Here is a 20109-nt window from a genome sequence, read left to right as displayed (position 1 = left end):
TTAACACAACGGAAGATGCAGCTTCCCCATCAACAGAAGAGCTGATAGCGCGTGTCTATCTCACTTAGTCAAAGTTTGTATTGACGTAGTTCAAACAGACCCTCAAGGCAAAGAAGATATGGAAAAGAAGAGGCGCTCGTGTCTCATTTAGAGTCCTCCATGAGGGAAATCAGAGGCAGAAATTAGATGCTAGAAAAGAAATTGCAGTCACATATATACACTGATATTCTTTTATCGCAGAGTGTCAAAGTAAAATAATGACTCAGGGATTTAAAATGAGATCTCAGCCCCTCTTTATCTGCTCAGCTCTTGTGGCCCAGATACAGCTGCGGAGAGAAAAACAGCCGTTCTTTTCAACGCTGGAAACGTCTGTGGGCACACGGAGAAAGTTTTCTTCCACCTACACAGGAGACGAGTTTCAACAAGCCAAGCTTCACATACAGTGTTTGAAGGAAAGGTGGGGGGTGGGGGGGGGGGGAGTTATCGTTTTTAACACTAAAAAAAAAAACACGAAAACAAAAAAAAAAAACACGTGCACATTCGTTTTTTGTGCTTCAAACTACAGGGGAGCAGCAGGACATTGGCTCACACTCATTATCGTGCTTTTCGTGCTGAGTGCTTCAACACTCGTTACAACAATCTCAGTTTTTCTGAATGACAATCTTCAAAAGGCAAAAACGGTCTTGCCAGGGGAACTGATTGTCACACAAAAGCCTTGTATTTCTGCCATCCAATCTTCTAACAATCCCACTGTAAAAACCAAGAATTGAATGTTCAGATTCCAAACTTGTGTTGTCTCTGTGTTGGCAAATAACCTCTCTGTGGCACAATTCTGATTATGGGTTTAAAAAAGGAGGTGGTTGATGAGCTAAGCATGAGGAATATAAGGCTTCTTGATCCACTTTTTGGGATATTGAGAAGTCTAAACAAGTCACACGGTGTGTTAAAGCCAGCCCCTGCGTCTCCAGGCATCCAGAGGAAACACACAGTGACACAGTTACTTCAGGAGCCCCTGGGAGCTGATTCTTTCACAGTTTTACAATCCTGGCCGCTTGTTACACCCCGTTCAAACACCCTCCCTCCCTGGTGGTCAGACATGGGTTTGCATGCGCTTCTGAAGGGGCCGTGTGAGGTCTGAGTTCTGCGAAGAGGACTGGGAATAATGGGAGGAGGAGGAGGCTGATGCCTTGCTGTCTTTGTCGAACTGCACGTAGCCGTCCGGCTTACTGTAGCTGCTGACGCTGCTGTCACACTGTGTGTCGATAAAGGAGCTGGAGTCGCTAAGTGAGCCGCGCTGGAACTCCCGCTCGCATAGCTCGATGGAGCTGCTGCCCATGCCCAGCACAAAGCGTTGGCTGTAGTCATACAGGCGGTTGGGACCTGCTCCCAGAGTGGAGTAGATGTTAGTGAAGGACATGCCCGTCGGTACTCGTTGCTTGCCCAGGGTACCTGTGTTTGTGGGGTTCCGCACCTCAGTGGACTGATTCCCTGCCATGGTTGGTGTGTGGTGCTCCTTGAAGGTATTAACACTGTAGTAGCCATTTGTAGGGTCCTAAAAATCCAAGAAAGAAAGATTATTATTACTATTTTTATATGTATGTATTTGTTGTTTTTCTACCTAAATGCAACAACACAACAATATAGGAAAAAAGGGGGAAAAGAAAACCATCCTTTTCTTTCTATATGCATTCACATGTATTCTAGTCGAAGCTCTCCAGGAGCCAAGGTCAAACTGGCAGTAATTACTATTCAAATTGCTGAATAAATAAGGAAACAGGCTGCTGCGTACATCATGAGAAAAACGAAAAATAGTGGCAAAGCTTAGTGGTAGGATTTAGGCAGCCCCCATGCTAACCTTAAAATCATGCTTCTCTAATTAAGTGGGCCTTGATGATTCAGAGTTTGGCATCCTACGCATCATTGCAAAGTTTACTCACATACCAGCTTTAATTGGACCTCCACGGGTTGTAGTGTCTGTTATTTCATGTATGCAGTGAAATGGCTTCTGAGGCTACAACTGTGCCACTTGTATGCTAGGCTGCAAGCACTGTGCTGTTGCTAAGGGTCCAGTTCGGGCTTGTGTGTGTTTGTGTGTGTGTGTGTGTGTGTGTATCTGTGTGTGTTTTTTTTTTTTTTTTCCCTGCGTGAATGGATGTGAATGTCAAGCATAGTGAGCATGGTGGCAAATCCCAGAAGAAGAATGCTCATAATGGGGAAATGAGAAAGACAACCTGAGAGGATCCTCGTTAGGCTTGTCATTATCAGACAACAGACAGGGAGATTGTTTGCGTCTGGCCTTTGTCTCTTTTTCAGCCCCCCCCCCTCGCCTCATGCATGCTGTCATTAAATATCAAAAAATCCAGCCCGAGGGATGCAGGGGTGCAGGTAAGCAGGCAAACACAACAGAGGCACACTCTAGGGAGCCAATGCTAACATTCATTTGAACAAGAGGACAAATGAATGGGACAGAATCTTTTTCTGTGGCACTGATGAGCTCCAGCATGCAGCAGAGTCTGAGCGGACGCTAAAAATATCCCCTTGCTCATATTGTCTCATTACACTGTTGACATGGCGTGTATTTCTGATGAAATCCATTTAACTTTTAGTTAATGCACAATATTATGTATTTTAACTGTAACTGTGACCCTGACTTGTTTTAAAATAGTAAATTATTATTGGTGTAAGGGGGATTTTTTTATGTGTTTTATTGACTCATTTGAATGAACAACTTGCAAAGTAGTAATTTAATTTTCAAGGTTACTTTGCTGGTCTGACAACAGCAAGAGGAGAGGGTAGCCATCCTTTAATAAAAGTTAGCCTATCAGGAAGTGAGTGGGGCCTTGATACAAGAACCTGTACAATCTGTACAATCTTCCAAATTGCGTGTGGATCATTTATGGCAAGAGTTACAAGTGGTGGAGTGCTTTCATGTGAGAACTGAAAGCAAAGTGCCTCATCTTTACAGGCTGATCCATTCACTGCCATGTAGATAGGTGGACAGCCATAAATAGCCCTGAAGTCAGTTTTATTACATTCACTGAATATGGGCTTAACTGAATAAGACACGTTTAGTTGGATCTGACCAAAGTGACATTTAAGTTTTTTTCATATGTGCAGACCCAGCCTGCATATGAGCTCCAAAAGTGTTAGGGAGCGAGATTGTTGATATCAGAGGATGTAAAAAGACACTATAGGGTGGATGTCATTGATCAAACAGTGGCCTGACGTCAGACTCGTAAATCATGTTTCTAAATATATCATTATTGTCTCTTGTTACCTGCCACCCGAAGAGTCGAAACAGGGCTGTGACTCACGCTGTGTTTACTCAGTCTGTCTCACACGCTGATGGTTATGCTGCTTGTTTAGTGGCGATGAGATTAAAATGAATACTTTAGCTGCATAGCTGTGTGTTAGTGTAGATACAGTTTTTAAATAACCTCATTCTTCAGTAATCCAAGAGTTTACTCTGAAATTCAGGTGTACTTATCACTAGAAAAAAAGTGATAAAATCCAGTGTGTGTGTTTGTTTTAATTTGTTTTGGGACTTGTTACAAGTGTAAACTGTCTGGTGTAACAGAAAAAAAGAATGAACTAAGGGATTAGTTTAAAAGTTTGGAATATCTGAGAATATTATAATAAAGCTGTAAGACTTTGTAAACACTCACGGCTTACAAATAACAACACTGGGACCAGAAAGAAAAAAAGAAAGTCACATATATCCTTATTAAAGCCAAAAGAAACTGAGAGTTTTTCTGGACATGATTTGCTAAATAGACTGGATAAAGGTTTATCTTCAGGTCCCAGAGGCTTTGATATGTCACATAACCCATTTCTATGAGTGTGCTAAAAAGAGTTGGCAAAAGTTAAGTATATTCCAAATTGAAAGAGGTTAGAAATGCTGCTGAGAGAGCTAAATCAGCACATCTAATAAATGCCCAGCACTTCTTCCAGTCCTATATGTGCTTTACAATAGTCCTGTCCCATGTATAAGGTATAAGTAACCACTTAAGTAACTTAAATAACAGCTTATGGGCCAACCAACCGCTGATTTCTTGAACCACCGTTGATGAGACTAATTAATAAAATCAGACCTCTAACAGGAGTCATTTCGCCTGTGGTCTTATCGTTAGAAAATCATGTGTAGCAGGAGGGGGATTAATGCTTCTTAGCTATTTTCGTCCCAGAGTTGAAGACCACCTTCTGCCCAGGAGGCGTTCTCTCTCTCTCTCTCTCTCTCTCTCTCTCTCACCACCTTTTACTCTTGTTCTGCTGCGTTCACGCTGTCATTGTTTCATGAGCTGTACCCAGGGGTGCACTGGGAAAGAAATTCAACTCTGGACTTATCCACTGGGTTGGGTCGGTGAGCCTAGTCCCAGAAAACACGCACTCTCCTGTGCACCCCGAATGACAGGCGCACAGAGGGGGGGCAGTAAAAAGACAGAACTTTTGATGGCCCACCGGCCCACAAATGTGGCAGCACACTGGGATTTGTCTGATGGCCAGTGCACCACTGATTTTACCTTAATGTGCTGATACTCCTTCTCTTCCTCTTGTAATACCTCCAGCTGCTTGAGAACAGATTCCTGCTGGAACTCTCCTCGTTCAACCTGCACAGAAGTCAAGGAAAGTATACTAAGAGTCTGTGTAGTTTTTGAAACTCTTGCACTCAGAGTAATGACATTTTGAGACTGAATGATTTCTCTTTTATTACCCTCTTCTTTTTTAATATCAGTCAGATATGTTTCACCTTCATTTAGGGCTGGCAGGGAACATTAATAATGTATCCGTGAATATCTTTTATTTATCTTTACAAAATGTAAATTTGCAAGGTAGCTAAGCTCATTTCCCTGCACTAACATCAAGTATCGACTGTATTAAGTATTTTTGAAAGAAAATCTAATCTAAAAGCTCAAACTACAAATAGCCCAGCCCTGGAGCAAATTACATGAAAACCAAAACACTGGTAGAGTTCCAAAGAGGAAACAGGTCTTTGTGTGTCTAGAGGGCATGCAGATACAGAAGTACACCCACTGTAGGATTACCCAGTATGCATCGGCATCTCCATAGTTACAATGTATTGGGGTCTGTTCTGCTCATAGAAATACTGGCATCATATTGATAAATGTATCCCCTATGCTTTGACTGCAGCATATATGTACAATCTATATGCCTTTCTGTTCTTCCATTACTCACAAACTAATGTATTTCACAGGAAATAACAATGCAGATAGTAAAGTGCATTCATTATGTTACTGTCAGCTTAAGATGGCCATGCAAAAATATAACCCCCCCACCCCCCCCAAAAAAAAAAAGAAAAAAGATTTTATTTCTGAAAACAGGAAGAAGTGGAAAGTAGTATGCTGCGACACTCACACTCACCATCAGTTGTTTCATGGAGGTGTGTTCTTCGTTTTCTCGTGCTGCATTGTGGTCTTTGTGTACAATCTCCACCCGGATGTCATTTTTCGCAGACACGACTCCTTTCAGATCTGGCAGAAACAGACGACACATATATCTCAATAAGCTGGATAAACACCATTCTGTATTTGTTGACATTATCATTTCCCCCAGTGCAGTTTGCAGTATTACAGAATTTAGCAAAGATCCCTGGGTTTGGTTTGTGGGAGCTCCCCCATTTCCCGAAAACAATACAAAGCATTATTAATCATTTGTTTCCTGCCAACACAAGATTATCTTTTTCTGCATACATATGCAATCTCACACAGCCTTTCACGGTGGCTCATTCTGTTGGGGACAATGCTGATGATACTGTCATATAACAAAGTCTTACTTTCTGTCTTAATTTTGCTTGCAAGTTCTCTCTGGTGAGCACAGATGGAGACGGGCAGTGAGGGCATAACCAGGTGCGCTTCCTCTGTAGTATACAGACAATAGACATGCTGAAGGGACCAGTAGCACAATTTGGTTCTTGGAAAGAGACAGTGGCTGACTGTCTCTAACCAGAGTCACATGGTACATGGGTGGGTGGCAGTGAACATAGCGCAGGATGTACTGTAAATAGCCTCAAAAGCGAATGCAGCCAGACTGAGATTGCATGAAATGAACCCTTATCACAATCTCTGCACCACAAAAAGATGTCCATCTCAGCACCTCACCATCTCAGTGATTTCATCTTTTATTAAGTTTGACACTATGTTCCAGCAATTTATCTTGTGACAGAAATCTTGAAGCAGCTGCCAATGACTTATCAACTCAAAATTTACAAACAGCTAAGATTACTAAAAAAAATGTTGAATATATTATATTATATTATTAAATATAATCATTTGAATAGATGGACATGTTTTAGCGTGCTTGGGGGCCATACAGTACTTTGGCATGCATGCCTCAGCAGATTTGAAAGGGAAGAGGAGACGTACTTCTCTGGGAGCGGGTGCAACAAAATGCTCCGATGGTGCCCATGAGGACAATAAGGGCCACAAAAGCTCCCACAGCAATGCCGATGATCACTGCCACTGGGAGAGACTCTGCAGAGAGCAAAAAAGAGACATGTCCTTCTACAATAACATATCACGAATAATCTCAAATATACATTAAATTCAATATAGTGACAGATAGCACACAATAGAACAGTCAAAATGTGAAGTCCACCATTCTTTTTCTCACATACACACACACACGCACACACACACACAAACACACATGCACCAAGTCTCCTCATCTCTCCCTCCTCTCTGTCTCTGCAACAATCAGGAAATAAGGGGAGATATGCTATATTTTATCCCTGTAAGTGACTTGGGTATTGTCCCTCAGGCACAAGGCTATGTAATGAAAATACACAGGCACAATGCCACAACTTCTGCACTGCATATCCCAATAACTGGAAAATGTTACAAAAACGAATTACCAAATCTTTTGTTATCTGTGCCGGGTAAACATTTTCCTTCTAATATAATCTCATTATCCTACTGTCTAATAACTTTTTTATTTACACTCATTTAGGCAAATAGAAGCATTTCACTGAGGGCTTTTATTTTCACTGAGAGGAGTGCAAGACTGCGCGCATTCCTTTAAGCATAATCATGTTTGTGTGTTTCTGCAAGGATGTTACAGTGCATCTGTGACAAGAAAGAGATTAAACCTGCAGGCACACATCTATATGCTGCTCCAACATTAAAAGTCCTCATTAAAGAGTGGTTTAATGAGGACCTGAGTTACCAGCCCACATTTATGACCTTCTTGCTTTTTGTACAAACGCTGAACAACCAAGTGCTCTTCCTACACCATTAAAGCCTATTTAATGTCTTCATTGATCAATGTCACTTTCACATAAGCAGCTTATAATTTATCATTTATGATAAGTGGATAGAAAACACAGCTTCCCCCTAGGCAGAGGGGGAAAGGTCAACAGATAAAAAGTATTCATTTTTAAAGCAAAAGAAATGTTTTACTTTGTGTCTTGTTTACATAAAGAAAGCAGCAGAGACAGTGCGTTTCATATGCAGGGAGCAGTGTCTGCTGATGGTCAGCAGTTCAAATTACCAGGGAGCTGCACTTCATGTTAACCCAGAAAACTAATTTATAAGGAATTTATCGGTGTCACATTTACTGTACATCAAAAGCTTCAGAATTTAGGTCATGCAGTGTAACTATGTATTACCATCCTTCAATTCCAAATTGGTAAAATTTCATTTTTGAACAACATATTTCTAATAGTAAATAAAAAATTGTTGTATCAAAGTGAGAAATGATTGTATACTAAAATCTGTGTCTGTATCTATTGAAAATTTGTGTCTCAATATAATTCAATTAGTAATCAAATTCCATCCCACTTACCTACATACATAAAAGTACATTCACCCACAAATGCACCGATTGTGTACAAAATATACAGACGCAGGCAGGCACAACCACACTGATACAAACACCATTGCTGTGTCACCATACGCCATCTACCACTATCTAGAAAACCACTATCACGTGACGTGAAGAAGAGGAAGCTGGAACCTGTCGGACCTTGGCTCCCACCTTGTTCCTTAAGGCGTATGATCTCGGTGTCAGAGCCAAAGCTGTTCCACGCTGTGCAGTTGTAGATTGTCTGGAAATCAGCTGGAACAATATTACTCATGGTGAGTGTGGAGATTACTCCTTCTTCTGTGGTGACCGTCTCTACGGTGTAGCGGCCAGATGTTCCAGACTCCAACACGGTTTCCTTCCATGACCAAGCCTGAGAGGAGACAGAGGGCGAAGAGGTGGTAGGTAATATTTTAAGTTTTTGACCACTACAGGCGCTGCAGAGGAGTGATGTAATGAGTCTCTTTATTTTCCAAATACCTTATGTTCTACCAGTAAGTGCCCGAGGCAGTATTGCCCATGTAAAAAATTCAACTTTCAACTCCTTAACAGGCTTTGCTAGTTTTTAGCAATGCTGTGGCAATGATGGTCTCTCAGTAGGTCTGCCACTTTGAAATATCTCCAAAATTATTGGATGGATTTTCATGAAATTTATGCAAACATTCATGGTCCTGAGAAGACAAAGCCTATTGACTTTAGTGACCCCCCGACTTTTCCTCCACAGCATGAAGTTGACATTTCTGGTTTTGAGTGAAATGTCTCAACAGCTTCTGGATGGATAGCCATGAAGTTAGCGACAAACATTCATGTCCCCCTCAAGACAAATTTGAATCCTTTGGTGATTCCATAACTTTTCATCTAGCACCACCAGTGGGTGAAGATTTGGTAGCGTGTTGACATTAACATTCGGCATTTAGCTCAAGGCCCAAGTACAGCCTCACAGAGCTGCTCGCATGGCTGTAGACTCTTTGTCTTGTTATGAGGTAAACATGCATTGTGTGAATTTTGTTGAGGAATACTGAATACAAACAAAACCTTGTATGTTAACAATGAAACCTCCTTTTGTACAGTGCCTCATGTGGTTTTGAAAAGCTACAGCCATAAAGCTTTCTAGTGTGTCAAAGTCTAGCAAGCCATCTAAATATGCTCAGTGACGAAAAGAATAGAAACCGACTTTCACCTGATAACAACTACTACTTGTTACGAGAGTAACTCAACAAGGGACCTATAGCGTCCAAGTATTAAAGGTGACCAAGCCATCACACATCCGTGCTTTATATAACTTACATAACCACCCAGTGTTAATCAGCAGATGCTTCTTTCAGTGGGTGTTTGAGTTCATTGGAAGGTGTTTAATGGGATGGTGCTGGCCTGGTCATTATATAATTTCACCTATATGTTCTTGTGTGGTTTATGTTGTGCTGCTGAAAGTGCATGTATCCATGGAGACACATGGTGACCATGAAGACACGAACCATGTACTCTAAAATAATAAGAGGAGAGCTATGTTTCAGTCTGTTATAAGGTGGTATGAGTTACTAGTATCAATACAGGGACATTAGCTCATTTTTTCCGGTGAATAGCTAAGTGAATTCAAAAAAATCTTCACAGGACACAAATAAACAGGAATACAATAATGTTCTGTTCTGTTGTGGATTGGTAAAACACGTTTGACCAGCATGTTATGGTTAAAACTGCTTTTGTTAACTGCCCATTTTCTGCTGCTCATCTCTGTTTGACAAACTGCCAGCCGAGTGAGATATCTGCAGCATCTGTAGACTGAGCTAATGTCTAATGGATAATTGCAAACTGCATGTACCCAAAGCAGTTCTCTTTTCACCACGGTGCTTGAAACTCTGTGTTTTTTGGATTTGGCTGTTGAGAGACTGCAGGCAACCGTTTATAGAGCTGTGCTTGCTGCGAACCGGAGGAGTATAAGAAGGTTGGGTAATAGATATTGTGCATCATTTGGAGTAGACTAAAAATTATGATGGCAAAATATTTTAAAAATACAGATTGCGCCTTAACAACAACAAAACTTACAGTATTCTTTCAGAAGCAGAATTATTTACTCTTACTGTTGCACACACTTTATTCAGATGTATTTCTTTGACCTTCTGGACATTTTGTATCTACCAGAAATATTTCAAATGATAAGTGGTAATATTTATTTGCAAAGCACTTTATTCAATCAAATAACTGCTTTTCTTATTCATTAAAAACAGAACTTACTAAGTCTAGTTCCCATCATTGGATGTTGATGGGAATAAAAGAATTCTAGGTTATAGGCAGCAGGGGATGCAAACTCAGTCTGTTATGAAATGTGTACATACAAATTTACTTCTAATTAATTACTACTTGGTGTCTAAAAACAGAATATTTTGAATAAATGTAATTTGAAATAATAGCATAACAAAATGACTAACGTGAAGTTGTGTTGACATTTGTGTTGTGATGTGGTGAGAGAAACATTAGAAAGCAATAGATATTTGCATATACTGTTTTTTATTTATGCAACGCTATGGTAATTTAACACGTGCCATTCAGTTGCTGCCTTTGTCGGAGGTGGAGACGGCATGCATTCTGGGTGACTATGGTGAGAATTACATAATAGATCTTTGCTGATTTTTAACTACAAAACAAGGAAATTCATTATACTGGAGACAAAGCGAGAAAGACGACATGGCACTCGGGATAAAAAACACATTCAACTTCATGCTTGCACTAATGGACAGGTGGCTAAATAAAGAGGTGGAAATGCAGTGTTACAATCTTACAAATTTTGCCTTGATTCAAGTCTTTTCATGTTCTTATGGAAAGACAAAAAGCTTTTTGTGTCCTTACTCTTAAAATCTCTTTTGGAGTCTGAGGATAGATGATGTTGGATGTTGTAAAGTCCTTGGTTTCGTGATTATAAATCTTCATAAATTCAACTAACTTGACTTAACATAACCATATACTGTATTATTGATGAATCACAATTCTCTTTTTAATAAAAAGTTTGGAATCCAGAATAAACACTGAAGACTGAGCAGCCCAGCCTCCACAGGCATACCTCTCAAATAAACCTGATATTAATTATGTTGCTAGTTAATTCAGGACATCAATATAATAAAAACACACATTAGATGACAAAGTATAGCAATTAACTGCATAAATATGCAAATACATACACACCAGCGCGCACACACACACACACACACAAATTAATAATATGCTCAAAGTGAGCTCAGAGAGTAGGTTGTTTATATAAGGTCCATAAATCTTAATGGGATCAGTGCTAACAGAGCATAAGTGTGGATTAAATGAGAAATTGAGGGTTCAAACTGTAGTTTCATGCTCACCTTTTAATATGAAAACAAACGATGGAGCTAATGGTACCAAATTCTTCAGGCTTTTATTTGTGGGTATTGTCCACGTGTAGTTAACAGATCAATAGTGTTCAGTCAGGCATTATATTCCAGAGGCAGATAGGAAAAGATCAGCCATTATATGATCTAATTTTTGCTGTTCAGGTGATATAAAGCCATAAAAAACCTATTCATGATTGTAGTTTCAGGTGTGTTCTGGCAACGAAAACAGGAAAAGCTGAGACGGAGATGAGATCAGAATAAACGAAACAGTCCAGATGATGTACTTACAATGCGGTCTGGAGGTGGTGTACTTCGAATGAAACATTTGATTTGTCCTTTTTCTCCATGTAAAGCTTGCTGAGTCTGTGTGCTGGAGATAGTAGGTGGCCCTGAAAAAAGAGAAAAAAAAAAATCATAAAAAAGTTTGAAGATGAGTCATAGAAATTGAAACATGAATAATTAAATTCATTTTCAGTTTCAGGTTATATGACAATTCTGCTCAATCGAGTTCTTGTGGTACATTATGTTGTAATCGCTCCACTGTTCCAAGCAGTAACACCTCAAGTGTTTGGTAATTTGAGACTCCTGGGGAAAATTGTATTGCGGTACGGTGTGAACATTCCTCATCCCTTGGTACAGTCGAGCCAAGGACATGCCAGGACTGAATGAAGGGCATAAGTGGAGGCCCAGGCCTCATTCTGGATCAAGAAATTGTTGATTTATGGCTGGTTTGATTTCTCCCACTGAGATAAACGCTGCTGGAGAGTGCTACAGCAGTTCTTTGGAGTGTAATCAGGAACAGACAGATGGAAAGAGAAAAATGCCATTGTGGGGAGATAACACACTTGTTGCAGTGTTTCACCTGAATCGAAGCAGATTTGACCCTTGAACCACTCAGAAAATAACTAGACATTAAACCCCAGCTCTCTATAAATATGCAATAAAAATGCAAAGAACATCAGTATGTTTTATTTCATATTATAATATATTATATTTAGAGCTATTCATTGTTCATATTATAAGTATACTATAAATAAACCTCTTGCATAAACTCTAAAGATGTTCTGTGTAGTTCAGGTTTCTCCAAAAAGATTGATTGATTAAATTGATTGACTTTATTAGAATTGCAAACTATGTAATCAGGACTGGTTCAATTAACATGAGCTGCAGGTATGGACTTGGAGCCAGCATGTGTTAAACCTTGGTCAGGCTACAAGATCTCGTCTGACAAGGGCAGCTCAGTCTAAACGACTGGTCTGCTTGCCATCTGGTCTGGAGGCTGTTCACGCCAGGTGACAGCGCTAATATGAAGACAAGATGTCAAACATGACCCAATTCTGTCTTTTAAGAGTATTTTCCCATTGGTTCTGAAGAGCTCACTGTAAGTAAAATGATAGAAAAGCACAGTAGAGCCAATGGTTTACATTAGTTTTATATTTGAATTCTATTTACCAAGAGTGAAAAAGGCAGCTGGTAATCTTGATGGTAATTTTAACACACAATTTCACAATTTTCCTTTGACTTTCCTGTTTCATTTTTTCCTGACCTGGACAGTGATTGTTCATTGATTATTCATCTTCTGCTGTTTGCATGCAACTATAAATTTTGGATAGCATTTTTCTCCGCTCCTGATTGGCTGTTTCCGACATTATCATTTAAAAAAAAAAAAAAAAAAAAAATCATATGGGCTTCAATCATCAGCCTTGACTTTGTTCACATTACCAGCTCACCACATTCTGAGTGATTTTGTTATTCTGTGGGCAAATTTTCTTTTGAGCCATCCAGACTTATTGTGGATATAATTCAATTTAAAAAATACAAGCACACACTGACATAATCTCTCCACGAACTGCTCTCATCTACCCATATTTTCTTAAATTTAAAGGCTGGATTTCACCAGACGCTCCCACAAAAATAACACCAGGAAAGGTTTCCATCCTATCCTTTTTTTTTTTTTTTTTACTTGGAAAAACGCCCTTTAAGATGTTGAAATCAAACATTAAGCACATCTCTTGTGATGGTTAAGGTTAAGAATGTGGGTTTGAGGGGGTGGCAAGTGAGGCAGCTTCTTGATTAGTGAGACAACTCGCTTCCCCGCCAACTTCCCTCAAACTCCCGCTCTCTCTGACGATACATAATTGCAGTTTATTACCTGTCTCTTATTAAAATGAATTAGCATTTTAATGAGACTTTGCCAGATGGTGTCTTGGTATGCTACTGGAGGATGCTGGAAGGCTGCTAGTGCTGCAGAATGAACGCTGCAGACAATTTGAGAAAAATGTACTAAAAGCTGTTTCCCGTCTTTCACTACTTTGCCAACATGTATTAGTACAGCATGTGTGTGCTATAGTTAATATGAGGACATTTGCACGTGTGATGTGCATGCATTAACTTGTGATTAAGAGATGAAATGTAAGTATGTGGTTTGCAGGAGCTCCAAATGTCAACATACAACAAGATCAATTGCCTGGGGGCTGGGCAGGATCTATCTTATGGATCAGAGCTGCAAATGAGAAATATAATTAAATAGTTTTATCACACTGGCTCAGCCTCACTTGAAAGTATCCATGTGCATTTGTGTGTGCGTGTGCATGTAAGTACGTGTTTACCACTTGCACTATGTGATCAGAGCACAAACACGTTGGTAGAGCGAAGGTGGGTGGCACTACAACATCAATGTTAGCAGCAGGGGAGGTAATCAAAATGTTGGGTGCAATGTTTCGCCCATTCATTTGAGGAGGTGTTAACTCTGGAGTGGACGCTGGAGTCTGATTACACAATATCGGTGTGGGTGTCAAAGGGCCAGGGCTTACATTTCCTTTTCTAAACTGAGGCATCCGCTTTGAACCAAAGCTTGACATTTCCTTGCTACCTCAACGCAGCTCTTTTGATTTCTCTGTTTTCTTTGTGTGATAAAAGAGAGCACAAAACATCCAGAGGGCAACTGAAACAGAAGAAAAATGTCTTGTATGGTCACTGGTGGCCACATTCTCCTCTGGGAGAAATCCATGGTGCAGCGATCCTGCCTATGTGTTGAAGCTTCCAAGCAGAGTCAGTTTTTTGTGTTGATGAGTTAACAACCTTGTTAGATTAAATGTACTGGCTTAAGTATTCGATGTGTTTAGATGTAAATACATAGACACATACTTGTTTTGACATTCTCATAATGCAAATAAATAGTGGTTACATGATTTCCATAAGAGGAATGCTTCTAGGGTGACTTTGAAGTCATAATGTCTCCAAACATAACAGAAAAGAGTAATCAGATACAATGTGTTAATGAGAGTGTTACTGTTGTTATTAACTTTTTATCTCCAATGATAGTTTATATAATATGTGTTACTGCAAGACCGGGGTTGAATCATTACTGCTTAATCTTCCTGCTATTTTATTTCAGCTGCCCTATATTACATTAACAGCAGCAAGTCCGAGTGGATGAGGAGCTGTAATCACAAATAATTTTATCTTCATCCCTAATTGGCCGTCAGAGGTAGCCATTATGTTTAACTTCTGTAGAAACACGCTCTTTACTACCCTGAATACTCTTCACCTCGTTTGCCTGCTTTGGCTCCATCCATCTTTACAACAGGGACCAGACTGTAATTTCTCCCCCTCTCTTTCTCTTTGTGGAGCGTGATCCATACTGCACTTCACTGCAAAATGCATTTACAGCAACAACTCGGTGCAGATAATCATGTTATTCTCCAGCTATAATTAAAGCTTTATCCAAATTTGCAGCGTGATTTCAATCAGTACTGAACATGTTAAGAATGACGATGAGACTGCTTGACAGTATATCATGAAGGATCTCAACATTCTCAATGCAGACACAACACTATCATAAAGGGCACAAGGGGGTGCAACTATAAGATCCAATCCCGCTATTCCATTAACAGGTAAATTCATGCCTTTAGCCGGTGTTTAAATTATACCTGTGATGTGAGTTTGTAGTTATTTGACCTGATGACGATCCAAGCTGCCATGAAACCCACTGATTATTATCAGTGGGAACTGACTGCTAATGTGCTGGCTATTTATTTTCTAGGCTTCCTTTCCACTTGATTGCATGTACAAAGGAAGATTTTTGGACCCTCTCGCCCTCCCTGGACACATAAAAGGCACCTTGGAGCTGCTGATCTCAGAGCTGTTGTGCTCCAGCAGTCATATAAGCCTGTAAACCCTAACTAATGAATGAAGCGTCCGGGTAGAAAACCTCACTGCTCATCTAGCTTTTTAAAAATGGTGAGGGAATATATTAAAGATATATTTTTCTACACATAATAAATTAGTGTCTGGGCTAGGTAGAGACACTGCATGTGGCAGGTGCACATAATGGGGAACGTGAGTTCAAAGTCTCCCGGAAAGTCTTGCTGATCATATCTTACTATGCTTAAATTTAGCTGGTCAGATAAAATGTGCTGCATCTTAAATGCAGTTTTCTCCTTCATTAATTTGTGCTTTTCTTTCTTTTATGGTGTCATTGCCAGTTTAAAGAAGGCTGGAATGGTAATTAACTTCGTACATAAAGGCTGTCTAACAGCAGAAAAAAAAAGAAAGATCTATAACAACCCAGTGCTCTGTGGGATGTTGGGTGATTCTCCAGCCCTCCCTCTTCCTTGTTGTGGAAATGGGCTTTCTCTCCCCAGGCTGCCCAAGTACTGTATGTGAGTTATTATACATATTGCTTAGCCCAAAGACACACACACACACACACACACAAATGGCTGTACAGTTCTACTCACACACATGGATAATAATATGTATTGCATGAATATATGGTCATTTAGCATATACAAGCTAAATCCTTTCAAGCATGTCAGATAACTTCTCTCAATTCCGACTTCTGCAGGACTGTGGAAAAAGCCATGCATATATTTTGTATGCTATATAAATAATCACACGCTTGGACGTACACAGCAGCCCCCCCCCACCCCTCTTCATACATGCAGCCACTTGACGGATATGACACATATGAAATGCTGAGGAGCTTTCCACTCTGAGGATGTTTGATTTGAGTAAGCAATATGTATCCATTAGTGACTTAAACACAAACTGCCTCCCCTGCTAGCTGTTTGATTATAATTAAATTACATTCTTCCCCAGGGAAAGCAGGAATCCTCATGTCTATGTGGTGTGCCACAGTGGGAGCCGGTGACACACAACGGCAGAGAGGAGAGAGACAGAGGAGTGACAAATTATAAACACATGTAATTTAAATGATGGCATTAAGGAATCGGGGGGACACCTGCAGGGAAAACAAACAGCAAAGAAAAATTCAAATGTGCAGCAGACACCGTCGCATCATGAATACTCTAAATATGCACAGCGTAGCCTGGATGTTACTGTATCATGGTCGTCCTCCCCGAAAAGCTCACTCATCCGTTATGCTAGTTATTCATTGTCAGAATCAATTGAGTCCTGCTGACTGTCAGTGATGTTGGGCTTATGGGCTGATAAGAGGTAAAGAGCTCACATTCATCTGCAGTTGAGACAGGGGCATAGGACAATCCACGAACCTCAGGAGAGAACCCCCCCACCCCCCCCCACCCCCACCCGCACCCCCTTCACGCCACCACTTCAACCGCACTGTTTGCACTTTCACAAGTTTGACATTCTGATTCGCCTCAAGGACCAAGTAAGAAATGACTCAGGATTCCTCATGTGGTTTGGGGAAAAAAAAGAGATGAATTTCAATTATTCAGAAGGGTAAAAAGAAGGGAGGCTTTTGAATGTCAAATACCAATTCAGGCAGGGAGGTGCGAGACGCAAAAGAAGAGAGGAAGAATATAAACAACAAAAAAAAAGACTACAAGTCATCCAGAACCTGCTTGGATGAAGTCTGCAGAGACTAAATAAACATGCCATTTCAGCTTTGTTGTATGTTTCCCAGTGTTCTCAGAGTTGTGTAGTGTTCTAATCTTTATTAAAACAATCCATCTTCTTTCACTCGTGACATCATTTCTGAAAACAACACAATCTCCATGGTTACACGAGCAGAAAAGAGATGCATTGGAATAAACTGGTACTCTGGTTATTATGTATTCTGTTTGCATATTAAGGCTGCAGAAAGGATGCCAGTATAGGTTGCTATCAACAGAAGGGGAGACAATAGAATTAGTCATGATTTTGCCTTACGCCTCTTCTGCCTCGATTTCAGCTGAATTCCTCGCTGAGAAGGAGGACGCTCATTGCAGTTCATAGATCTTGTGCTGGAGGGAATACTGGTATCCCATTCTCTCTGATATGCAAAGCTAATGTCTGGATTTTGAAAAGAAAATCTTTACACACACTGTTTGCTACTTGATGTATCTTCATCCTCAAATCAGCACCAGTGTTGCTTACAGGCAAACTCTTTTGTTAGCTTTCAAAATGTACAATGAGACACTGTCAGCATTTTAACTTAGCATCGTCTTTTCAGCATCTTAAAGCCCTCTCTGCTTTCTTTCATTTTTTTTTTTTTTTTTTTTGTTGTGTCCCAGGTTGTGTTCAGATGGACACGAGGAAAATAAGAGACATGTAAATCCCACAACTGAGAACCTCTGCCACACCAAAGCATGCTCTCTGAATATCAAGCACTGATAATGAAGTCATTTGTTTGAGAGTTGCCAGGTCTCCCACCAAGGCTGGTATTCATTAGTCAGTCAGTGCCTCAGAAAAGGCAGCTTCCCTGTGACTCATGCGGAATATAATTAGCATTCAAGTACATTTCACCTGTTAATGAAATGTGTGACCATATCTCGAAAAGACTAAGTCCATATTTATCGCTTTCATGTTTGAAGACTTCACAGTGATGACTGTTGATGAAACAGCTCTCTTTTTATCACATTACCTTTGTCAGGAAAATTAATTTTCATGTGCCACATCCCTGTGCTGTGTGTGTGTGTTTGTGTGTTTGTGTGTTTGTGTGTGTGTGTGTGTGTGTGTGTGTGTGTGTGTGTGCGTGCGTGTGTGATGGCATGTTTTTTTGTTACTGTATCTGTAAAATTAACTGTGCTGCCAAGAAAAGGCTATAGACGACAGGAGAGAAATAAAGCAGCATATTCTGTTGGAAGTTTTATAGAAAGAAGGCTTTTATGAACCACGGAGGAAGCGGAATACTGACTCCTGTGACAAATTGCTTTCTTCTTGCTGCCATTGACCCCAGACCTCAAGATTCACACTTGGATGTGTATGTGTTTGACAACTTTGTGGGTGTGCATCTGGGCCCGTCTGTGTGAAGTCATGTCAGTAATACAGCTCACCATTGACAGTGAGAGAAACCTCCTTCTCCCCCGCTCCCACACGTGGGACTACAGCCCGGCAAACGTATTTCCCAGCATCCTCCTGTCTCACAGATTTCAGTGTCAAGAGGTTCTCGTTGCTAAGAACCTGTAGGGGAAAAAAAGAAAGTCAAAGATCATCAGACGCAATGAGAACAAAGGCACCTTTGCATTTGAGATAGCAACAAGGCAGCGCTATGGGAAAGAACCAAGGCAGCACATGGACCATTTAATACCTTAAAGGGCACCTCTGCTCAATTATTAAAATCCAATTTAGGGTCTGAGCTCAGTGGAGTAAATGGGTTGGCTTTGGCCTTTGATGTTGACAAAAGGAAAGGTGGAATGCATCTGAATTTGTGGATCAAATCAACAGATCTCATGTGAGAGCAGGTGGCCAAGAGGCTAGGGCTGTAATGGCTTTAAAATCTCGGGTTTAATGGACATTTCAAAACAGACTGCTATGGCATAAGAAAACTACCCAAAGTACTTCATATACTCTAGGACACGAAGGCTGTGGGAATCACAGAAAGTCTCAAAAACAGGCTTTAACAGAGACAGTTTGTGATTGCGAATCAATATACTCACCACTCCAGATCCCCTCTTCATCCACACTATGGTAAGAGAAGGATTTCCTGTCCAAGCGCAGTTGAATACAGCATCAGATCCAAGGTCCACTTGCAAGGACTGAGGCTCTGCAGCCATGCGAGGGCCAACTGTTGAAATAAACATCATGAACTGTCTGTAATTCATCCAGCATTAAGGATAAGCTTTTGTAGCACCACCTGTTAGAGCTTGGTGTCAAAATATGTATATATAAAAAAGATATAATTGATCGTGCATTATAGTGTTGCCGGCATCACTGAAAGACATGCAGTAGTGCTTAAGGAGCCACTTACAATAAACATCAACATTGCGGCTGATGTTGGTGCTGCCCAGAGGGTTGGTAACCTCGCAGGAAACAGGTTCTGTAAAGAAGGAGTGGTCCACAATAACCTCATACGTGTCCCCGGAGACCTCCTTGATTATACTCCCTCCTTTGGCCCACCTGGTGTGAAGATTAGAAGGCAGAGAATGGGGAGAGAGGAAGAAATGGAAAAATGAAGGAAAAGGGGAAAAGGCATTAAGACAGGTTTTCACACTTCCTTATGTCAATAGCTTTCTTTTGTGTGAATAAATCATCATTCTGGGGCAGGTTCTCTGTGCTGGCTTCAGCATATTTTTGTGGCAGCCTTCCATGCTGTGACAAGCTCCCCGGCGACTCGGAGCAGACAGCACGTTCCTCATTACGCCAGGCAGAGAGTGCAGCACAGGGTGCCAGCTAAGAAAAACAAATCACAGAATGACAAATGGGTAGCTCCTCCACCTTTGAAGACGTTGGTTGACACATACTGTATTACACACAACAGCTGACGTTAATAAATTGACACGGGATCACATAAAGAACATCTGTTTGTGTTTGTGAGTGATAGCTTCTATGACGGGGATACAGACATTCCTCAAGTGTTGAGGTGATACTTTTATGATGTCACAGGGAGCGACGTCTCGCTCTGCGTGGTGTGGATGGCTCTCTGCTGTTTCAACAGACAAGTTCCATTTATAAAAGTGAAGCGAAGGCATCTGTGGACGTCTCGGGTCTCTTTGGAAAATTTAGATGGTGCTGAGGGATATACAATGCATCATGT

General features: G+C 40.6%; 1 protein-coding gene across 1 annotated transcript in view; it reads right to left on the bottom strand.

The window, feature by feature from the left end:
- Positions 1-514: 514 nt before the first annotated feature.
- The window catches only part of kirrel3 (kirre like nephrin family adhesion molecule 3), a 156509-nt gene continuing 136914 nt past the window's right edge, over positions 515-20109 (bottom strand). Inside the window, exons 8-17 of the mRNA XM_022746322.1 lie at positions 19324-19472; positions 19013-19140; positions 18410-18536; positions 11457-11557; positions 7990-8188; positions 6381-6488; positions 5792-5875; positions 5380-5489; positions 4521-4607; positions 515-1552 (exon numbers count right to left, since the gene is read on the bottom strand). Of these exons, the coding sequence (XP_022602043.1) occupies positions 1091-1552; positions 4521-4607; positions 5380-5489; positions 5792-5875; positions 6381-6488; positions 7990-8188; positions 11457-11557; positions 18410-18536; positions 19013-19140; positions 19324-19472 (1555 nt within the window). The 3' untranslated portion in view covers positions 515-1090. The remainder of the gene's footprint in view (positions 1553-4520; positions 4608-5379; positions 5490-5791; positions 5876-6380; positions 6489-7989; positions 8189-11456; positions 11558-18409; positions 18537-19012; positions 19141-19323; positions 19473-20109) is intronic.

This window comes from Seriola dumerili, unplaced genomic scaffold (genome assembly GCF_002260705.1).
Source record: "Seriola dumerili isolate Sdu_G_001 unplaced genomic scaffold, Sdu_1.0 BDQW01000102.1, whole genome shotgun sequence".
NCBI classification, from domain to species: Eukaryota; Metazoa; Chordata; class Actinopteri; order Carangiformes; family Carangidae; genus Seriola; species Seriola dumerili.
The sequence above is the reverse complement of the archived record's forward strand: the minus strand, read 5'-3'. Positions and strand labels throughout refer to the sequence as shown.